At 42.9% G+C, this 9,914-nt stretch overlaps 1 protein-coding gene across 1 annotated transcript in view; it reads left to right on the forward strand.

Moving 5' to 3' along the window:
• The window catches only part of USP31 (ubiquitin specific peptidase 31), a 61,311-nt gene extending 53,414 nt beyond the window's left edge, over window positions 1-7,897 (forward strand). The window contains exons 15-16 of the mRNA XM_028512620.2: window positions 122-274; window positions 2,336-7,897. Of these exons, the coding sequence (XP_028368421.1) occupies window positions 122-274; window positions 2,336-3,894 (1,712 nt within the window). The 3' untranslated portion in view covers window positions 3,895-7,897. The remainder of the gene's footprint in view (window positions 1-121; window positions 275-2,335) is intronic.
• Window positions 7,898-9,914: the final 2,017 nt, after the last annotated feature.

Here is a 9,914-nt window from a genome sequence, read left to right on the forward strand (position 1 = left end):
TGACCTGGCAGTGGGGACATCAGCTGCCTCCATCTCAGGCAGTAGCACCTTTGTGAGGGTGTGCCCTGCAGGGCAGCCCAGGGTCCCAGCCTGACATGGGCACCCCTTCACTTCTCTGCAGGCTCCACAAGTTCTTCCCTGTGCGAGCACTGGGTGAGCCGTCTCCCGGGGAGCAAGCCAGCCAGCGCGACTTCTGCAGCTTCCTCCAGGCGCACCTCCCTGGCCTCACTGTCTGAGTCTGTGGAGATGACTGGAGAAAGGAGTGAAGATGATGGTGAGTGTGGGTTTTGATGACAGACTTCCAAGATGGCAACTCAGAGACACAACACAGAGTCCCTCATGTTTAGGAGCCAAGTCCTAAGAACATTGTGGGGCAGGACTGCATGGTGTTAAGATAATCAGCGACATTTGATATAAACAGGGCATTTGCTTTTCCTCTCTGACCTAGGATATTTTTCTTCTCTTTTATCATTTTCAACTTGGAAGGAGTGGAGGCTGGAGCCTTACTTAACTCTGTCCAATAATGAATACATTTTTTTCAAAGAGCTTTTTAAAATCTTCAAAGTAGCAATAAGGGGCCTCAGTGCAGTTGTGATTTCCCCAAGGCCACCTGACGATGAGTCACCACGAAGGCCTGGCAGGGACCTCCCTGACTGCTCAGCTTCTCACCTTCCCACCATGCTGTTTCCCTGAGAGGAACCTGTGGCATGTTCTTTTTTTAGTTCAGAAACATCTAGAACAAAAACTATTTCCTCTCCACAGAGGTAGTTTTGGGGAATTCTGAAGACAGGCACAATATAAAAACTTTGTAAATCTGATAAAAATTGAACTCTTTTATTTTACCTTCCCCTGCTGCTTGAGTAGTGGCAATATGGCCCTTAGTTCCAACAGGGCCCCTGTTGGTGTGGCAGCAGTCAGGCTGCCAGCGCTCTAAGAGCTGGAAGAGAAGAGAATGAGCTCAGCTTCTGTAATGAGAACAGTGACTCACCTTCCAACAAGCCTCATTCTGTAGCCAGTGTTTCAATAGCTGTAATCTACTTCTAGTGGTGATGGATAATTCTGACAATATAAAATGGAGAAAAAAGTCAGGAGGCTGGGAGAAGCATGACAGTCTAGGAGATCTGCCTCACAGCGTCAGCTCTGCTGATTCTGGCTTGTTCCTTCTCTGTTTGTAAAATAAGAGTGTTGGTTATAACTAAGCTCCTTTCTAGCTCCTAACATTATATGAAAAACTGACCAGTGAATCTTCACTTGCTTAAGCAGAGATTATTTCCGACGCAGCCTCTAAACTTCGAATTCACTGTCATTTTAACAGTAAGCATAGATGTGGTTTCTCCTGATCTGTTTTTTAACCAGTGTGATTGGAGAATCAATACCCTCTTAGGTGTCACTATCTTCCAGTAGTACTGGTGGTGCCCACAGGACGGGGCGTGTCTCCTAGGATCTTCTCCAGACAAACTTTTACAGATTCTGCAGCTAAAGTAGCAAATGTGTATGGAATTTAATTTAGAATATTTTCTTTGGAAGTTTTAAGTCACTCAGCATTGGCATCATATTGTTCTAATTATGACTGTTTTTATAAGTTTTAAGTCACTCAGGATAGGGGTATATTGTCTCTTTAGTCCTTCACATGGATCTGTTTTTGTAGTTAACAGTTACAGGTCAACCTGCATGTGGTATTGGGCATGGGACTAGCGGCTATGGCTCTGGTGTTAGCTCCATCTCTTAATCATTTGTGTCATTTTGGGCAAACACTTCTTTTCTGTGAGCCCCAGATGTCCTTAGTAAGTTGAAGAAGCTTGACCAGTAGCTCACATTTATTGAGCATCTGTGGAGTGCCAGGTGCCTTGTTTGAGCACAGGACTTTTTAAGATTTTATTTAAATCTCATTGTAGACCTGGCAGTTTCAACAGGGGTCAGCAAACTGCAGCCCACAGGACAAATATAGACCCCACCTTTATTTTAATGAAGATTTTGTTGGTACAGAACCATGGCTATTTGTTTATGTGTCACCAATGGCTGCTTTCATATGACAGTGACTCACAAAGCCTAAAATATTTACTATCTGGGCCTGTACAGGAAAAGTATGCTGACCCCTGGTGCAGAGCAGGAAGGTAAAGAGAGTTTGCTGATCCCCAAGTTAGAATGTCCCTATTTTATAGGTAAGAGAACTGGGCTCAGAAAAGTTGAAATCATAAAGCTACTCCTTGACCCCAGACATACTGGCTCTGAGGATCATGTTTCTTTCATCCCATAAGACTTGCCTTCTTTCATCTTTGATGTTACTAGGACTTTTTTCTTTGTAGCTTAATGATACTCTCTTTGCTGCATTCAGGAGGTTTCTCAACTCGACCATTCGTGAGGAGTGTCCAGCGTCAGAGCTTGTCATCCAGGTCTTCTGTCACCAGCCCCTTGGCCGTCAATGAAAATTGCATTAGACCTTCTTGGTCCCTGTCGGCTAAGCTGCAGATGCGCTCCAACTCTCCTTCCCGGTTCTCAGGGGACTCTCCGATTCACAACTCCGCCTCCACCTTAGAGAAGATCGGGGAGGCAGTGGATGACAAGGTCTCCATCTCTTGCTTTGGTAGCTTGAGAAACCTTTCTAGCAGTTACCAGGAACCAAGCAATGGTCCCAGTCAATGGGAGCACAAAGCTGTGGGTCGGGCCCCTCTTGCTGTAATGGAAGGTGTGTTCAAAGATGAGTCAGATGCCTGCAAATTGAACTCTGGTGTTGTAGATGCGCAGAGCAAAAACTTAGCACAAGGGGCTCGCTTGGCCCCCATATCTGATCCATTTGATAACAATAACCAGATAGCCTATGTGGATCAGAGCGATTCTGTAGACAGCTCTCCTGTCAAAGAGATGAAACCCCCAAGCCACTCAGGCCCCCTCACAAAGAAACCAGAGAGCACAACCAAGAGCTCCCCCAGCTCCAAAGGTGCTTCTGAGCCAGATAAAAGCTTACGGAAGGGGAGATCAGCCTTGACAAGCCAGGAATCATCTCTGTCAAGTACATCCCCATCTTCTCCTGTTCCTACAAAAGATCCTGTAAAGCCCTCACGCTCCCGAAGCAAAGCAGATTCTTCCAGGGCCAGTGGACGGCATTCCTCCCCAGCCCCTGCCCATGCCAGAAAGGAGTCCTCCCCCAGAGCTCAGGACTCAGTGGCCTCTCATTCGCCCCAGAAGCCGAAGTCAGCTTCTTCCCTCACTTACAACACTTCTTCTGTACCTGCCAAAAAGGCCTCGGGCCCTGCCACCAGGGGCCCCTTCCCACCTGGGAAGTGCAGGACTTCAGATAGAAGCTTAAGTAGGGAGGGCTCCAGACAAAGCCTGGTTTCTGATCGAGCCACCTGCAGCTCCAAACCCAGCTCTCCTCGGGTAAGCCAGGCCAGGGCAGGGGAGGGCCGGGGGGACGGGAAGCATGTCAGGAGCTCCTCTATGGCCAGCCTGCGCTCCCCCAGCACAACTACGAAGGCTGCTCTGAAGAGGGATAGCAAGTCGGATGAAAAGGGGCTGTCCTTCTTCAAGTCAGCCTTGAGACAGAAGGAAACCCGGCGCTCCACTGACCTTGGCAAGACGACCTTGCTTTCTAAGAAGGCAGGTGGTAGCTCTGTCAAGTCAGTCTGTAAGAATGCTGGCGATGACAAGGCAGAGAAAGGGCACCAGCTTCCAGGTTCCCAGCAGCCAAATGCCAGTTCAGTTGGAAAACAGCAACTTGTCTCCAAGGACCCTGCTTCTGCTAGACATTCCCTGTTACCCAGTCGCAAATCGAAGTCTTCCCAGCTAGACTCTGGAGCACCCTCGTCTCCTGGTGGCAGGCAGCCCGCTGAGAAATCCCAAAAGTTATCTTCGAGCATGCCAGCCTCTGCACGGCCTTCTCAGAAACCTCAGTGATACTGCTGCATTCTCTGTGTTTTCCCTATAAAAATGTTTATTTATTTAGAACCCCTTCCCTCCCACCAAGCCCTCTATGCTTTTGTTTTATATTTTTTGGGTCAGGTGCCTGATGTGCGTGCTTGTGTGCGTGCGTGTGTGTGTGTGTGTGTGCGCGCGCGCGCGCGTGAGTGTGTGTAGAATTCAATTGCAAATTGTTAAAACGTGTCGCCTTATTCTGCCATTGAACCAAATAACAGCCATAGGCAAAGTATCAATAGTGAGCTAACTGGAAATATAGATGATACTCTGGATGGTCCCTTTACCAATTGTACATACTTCTTTCTAGAGAACTCTGATGACTTACTGGACACTAGGGTTTTCGAACTTGTGAACCAGTTAAACTGTTGTTACTGTGCTCTGTCAAAGGATGAATTATTTGACTTGGGTTTCAACTGAGCAGGATTTGTCCTTACTGTGGATTGTCTGTCATGTGGCACCAGGAGTTCTAAAAACTGTGACACTAACAGTGAAACAAACCAAGAGAAAACTTGTTTTCTGCACTTTGGCCCCATTTACCAGTCTTTGTAAAGGGCAATATTTTAACACTAATGTTTCTCAGGTATATACTTAGCTGGACTAGGATGGATGTGTATCAGTAAAAGCATTAAAGAGGAAGGTGGCCTGTCCATGACTGTCATTTCTCCTGCTGCCACACATGGAAGTTTTTAGAGGTAGAAGTGGTCTTTCACTACTTTCATATCTGCAAAGATGTGTGTACCATAGGCAGCCTTGACTAGGGATATGTCCCAAGAAGATGGCAAATTGGATATCCAGAAAGCCAGTCACTAATAGTTACATTTTTACCTTCTAAATTTGCCAGTGAGTCGGATTTTGAAATGTAGTAGAGCAGTTAACACTTTTGAAAGGGGGTGGGAGGAATGGATTTTTAACTGCATGAAGTTGTATAAGCTATACCATCTTCCCCCTCTGTTGTTGCTTTTTTTCTGTTAGAAGTTGGAAGCTCCATGCCCGCCCTGTGCTCCTGTGCTCATGTTCACGTTTCCACAGTCTTATAAGTCATAGAGAGGAAAGAAGTTGCAGAAGGCCCAAAGTCAGTGATGGTTTAAGTGATGTGTAACAAAGTATTACATACACACTCCTGATCCTGCCTGTCGAACTCAGTGTGACTATTTTTCAGTAATTCATTTATTTCTTCTCTGTTTAATATTTAATCTCTTACCCTGAACTTGGCAGGATTGGAGCATGTTCTATGTAGTACTGTCCCTGCAAATTGCATTTCTTGGTTAGAAAAAAGAACCTCACAAAAATGTCACAGATAAGTGAGACACATGGTTTTCCGAGCTTTCTGGGGGCATCTTAGCAATTTTAGTTTTTTTCCTCTTTTTTTTTTTAAATGTTGAGAGAGTCATGGTTCTGATTTTGTTTGAATAGCAGTTGTCACTTTACCATGAAGTACAGCAGGCTTTGTTTATATGCTCTTAAATATTAACTTTTAAAAAAAATAATAGACTCTTCAAGTTCTTCCTCAACTTCTGGTACACAGACCCATTTATAAACTCCCCTTTTCAGTACTGCTGTGCATGAGGTAACTAGTCACATATACATGCACAGCTGTAAATTCTGCACTGCCTTCTCCCCCTCCCCTCCATGAATACCTCTTGGGAAATGTTTCCAGTAGGTCACTTAAGTTTATTTTGCTGCTAATTTGAGCATTAGGTAACTTGCAAGTTCAGAGGCTATTTATGTTGAGGGTAGCTGGAATTTTAGACTCTTGTGATAGTTAAGACTCACCTTTTAAGCTTTGTGAAAGTTACCATAGTGCTCCATGAAATTTACTGAACATGAGTCTGCCCCTTGTACTCAGTCCTGTCACTGTCTTACTGTCCAGGTGTCTATGGCTCTCCAAAGCGGCACTGTTGTCCTTTGTGGTAGTGTGACCTCCAGTATCCGGCTGCCTATAGTGTTACTGTTGCTTCCTATGGCACATTGGCAGCCAGTCAATATGTAGCCACTGCTGGTTTCCCTGTATCACTTTTTTTTTTAATTAGAAAAAAAATTATTTTAATCCTCACTTAAGGATATGTTTATTGATTTAAGAAAGAGAGAAAGAGGCAGACATCAATCAGCTGCCTCCCATACTTGCCCTGACTGGGGCTCAAACCTGCAACCTTTCAGTGTACAGGATGATGCTTCAACCAACTGAGCAACACCGCCAGGGATGTATCACTTTTATTTCCTGGAAAAGATGCACCAAATATGGGGTCATCAGTATTAGGAATTCAATATTTCTCTTATTTGAACCTATCATCTTTCTTTCACAGGCAAATCACATTTGAAATCTATCTGCAGCTCTGCAAAGTCTTAGAATTATAATTTGGCCACATAAATGGTTTTATTAACTTTTGGGGGGCTATAATCAGTTAGGCATTAATAGAAAGTAGTTTAATTTTTACAGTGGTAAATATTTTTATTCTTGAGTGCTTCAAGAATGGATTTTCCATTTGGTTTAGTGTCTTAAAACAACTACAAACTCCTTTGATTTTTTCGAGATCTAGAAATAAAATATCAGTATCTATAAATTATATGTCTATGGAGTTGAGTCCTTGTTTCAGATTTCAGTGGAAAAAATCAGGAGGTATTGTGTCATTGTCTAGGCATGTTTATGCTATTACATTTCTGTGCTTAGGAGGTGAAAATCTTTATCGCTAACTACCAGGTACAACCTTTAAGCCACTGACGATATTTGCCAAGAAGTTTGGAGGTGCTCTTTGAGGTATAAAATTTGGGAAATTTTTACTTGGTTCAGTTCAGTTCTTTGATAGGTTAGGGACTTGGTGTTTGTTTTGTTTTATTTTCCCAATGATGTTTTGGTGCAATAGGTGAACATGTGTTTGGGGTTAAAAATCACCTGCTGAGGATGGTGGGCCTGGGTTTCTGATTGACAGCCAGGTGGGCTGATTGAGCATTCATTCTCTGGTCAGCATAAAATAATCACCAACCATAGAGCTGCATCTGTAAAGTTTGCCTGTTTTTTAAAAAAGTTTTATTCTTGATTTCTTTTCTGGTAAACATCCAGTGCACTGAGGCTATGTCATTCCTTAAGACAGCCCTATGCCTTGCCTTTGTAATCCTTTATATAATGTGGAAGCACAAGGGAACTATTAAGCTCGCTTTATGTCAAGACCATCTCCCACCCCTTTTGTATTTTCTCTCCCTAAAAGCAGCCCAACTGGACCAGTAGTGTGGTTGGGGTAAAGTATTGTAACTATCTGTGTAATCATTCTTTCATTATTCGTTTTTGTTCATTCTGCAAACATTCATGGAGGGCCTGCTGTGCTTGTGAAGGCTAGCTGCAAGCTTCAGAATTGCCTTGGCTGAGGACCCCTGGGAGCACAGCTGGTGGACTGGGGTACTGGTGATGTCCTGTATGGAGTCCTCTTGAACAAAAGAGCAAGTGGATTCTGGTGAAGGGGCCAAGGCTGCTGGTCCTCCTAAACAAGTGTGTTCTGGAAACCAAAAGTGCCCTTTTTTTATCTCTGGAGACATTTTCCTCCACATCCACTTTCAGACTGAGCTGTTTCTATTACTTAGGGGTAGAAAATCCTTGATGAAGTCACTTCTCATTAGAATTTTCTCATCCATGTTGATATGAGATTGATTTTTTTTTTGTAGGGGTGGGGTTGAAAGAAAAATTGCCATCCCTCTAAAATAATTATGAAAATCATAGAAACAGCATGCAAATGACAGTGGTGTCAGCCTTTAGGAAAATGGAGCAGAGAAGAGCTGTGAACAAAGCTCATTTATTTCAAATAAACATGTTTTTAAAATATATTGACATCTGATGTCACATTCCATTCTAACAATTACTTAACAGCTGAAGTTACTGTTTTCTATGGAGGTTGTTACAATTATTGGATGCAAAGATAATTAGTGTTTCTGGTTGGAATTTTGAGATGGCTAGCAAATCATTAGTATAATTTCAGTAAAACATATGTTGTGAGGTAGATTGAATTTTATTTGCTAACTAACCAGTGCTGATGTTCTAACATAAACACAAAAGTTAGCTGTGCTTGTGCAGGCTGTCTTTAAAGGGTGTATTATTGCTAAACCTGATGAGTATTTTGGGGGAAATCCTAGTGGGTCGTCAATTTAAACCTGATGAGTATTTTGGGGGAAATCCCAGTGGGTCGTCAATTTGGTCACGTCCCAGAGTGTGTGTTTTACAGCTGCCTTTGAGCATGACCAGTCATTTCTTCCCCAAGTAATGAGGGCAATTGCATCGTCTCCATCTAACCCAGAAAGCATGCTCTTACTTCCTATGCAAAGCAGCTAATAAACAATATCCACTACACTAAGTAATACGTTTATTTAGAGGCAACTTAGATTATGGAACTCCATTTTTGAATTTGTAATTTATTAAATGTGGTTTAATAATTAGTATAGAGGAGCATGAATGTGGTTTCTTGTTTTGCTTTGCAAATGTTTCTCTTGGCTGATTTTTTTTTTTTTAAATTGGTGAGTCTGTAAAATAAGTAACTTGCAGGAATGGAACTAGGTATGTTGAACACGCTGGTTTATATACTGTATAGAAATGTCCTAAAAATAACCTGCCATTTTCTATAGATTTTAATTTTTTTATATCTGCTAAGGTCCTATCATAGTCATAAGGAGAGAACATGGCTTCTAATAGTACTAACAATTTTTAAATGCTTTTGTAGAGACATGAAGCTATTTTGGAAAGTTTTGAGCTCCCCAGCCACTGGTCACATGAAGACTAAGCTTGTGGGATTTATGGTGACATCATAGGATGGATTAGTTTCTAGATTTATCTCACATTCATTTTAATCCAGCGTTGCCCAATTTTAGGGAGAAATTAGATCCATAATGGACTTGGGAGGCTTTTTCAAATCTCAACAGACTGTTCCCAAGATTCTGTGAAGCTGCTTCTGAATGACTTGTCCGAGATTCTGATACCCAACATTTAAGAGTCTTGTCTAGGAAACTTTTTGTTTAAAGATGTTTATTTATTTTTTAGAGGGGGAAGGGAGGGAGAAAGAGAGAAACATCAATGTGTGGTTACTGGGGGCCATGGCCTGCAACCCAGGCATGTACCCAGACTGGGAATCGAACCTGCAACACTTTGGTTCGCAGCCCACGCTCAATCCACTGAGCTACACCAGCCAGGGCTTGTCTAGGAAACTTAAAAATACCTAGGTCCCTCCCACTGACAGGCTTTTCATGTAATTACCCTAGGGCTGGGTCCCAGGAAAGACCATGTGTGTTAAAGCTTCTTGTGATTCTGATGTGCCGTCAGAATTGAGCACTGCTGAGAACTAGGACGGGAACAACTCAGGAGTGACAGAGTCTTCTGTGTGTGATGGAAAGAAAAAAACATTGCAAACTGATATCAACCTCTTGTTTGAAGTGTAGGGGATTTTCTGATTGGAAGCCCATTTTGGGAGTTTGGAGCATTTGGTGAGTGTCCCAGCACTTGCCAGTCTGGTGGGAATTGGTGCTCTGGTCTGTGGGAGGGCAGGCAAAGTATTCCTGGAGTCACAGCAGGGCCAGGCTTGGGGGTGGAGTGGGGATAGGGAAGTCACTCTGAGCTAGAAAATGCTGAAGTGAAGCCTTCTGTGGCCTAGGAAAATCTATTGCTGCTTTTTATACAATGATGTTTTCTTTGTAGTAATGATAGTAGTAAACCCTAGGCTGCCTCTGAATTTCCTGTTTAGCTCATTCTCTACTTACTCAGAATGTAGTTTTAAGAAGTATATTTAAATTGTATCTGGAATCATTTTTTTTGTAACTCTTGCTGGTATTTTCTTGTAATTAAAAAATAATAATATTCATCCAAAAATTTGGCCATATGCGTTACTGGTAGAGGCCAGTGAAATTTAGCGTTAATTTGTGGTGAGCTGAATGCGCTACATCTTCAAAACAATCTGCTGTGCTTCTCAGGTTCATCCCACTGAGCATTATGTTGCCTACAGAAAAAAGAGACAACTTACCTGCTGTTT

This window comes from Phyllostomus discolor, chromosome 3 (genome assembly GCF_004126475.2).
Source record: "Phyllostomus discolor isolate MPI-MPIP mPhyDis1 chromosome 3, mPhyDis1.pri.v3, whole genome shotgun sequence".
Lineage (NCBI taxonomy): Eukaryota > Metazoa > Chordata > Mammalia > Chiroptera > Phyllostomidae > Phyllostomus > Phyllostomus discolor.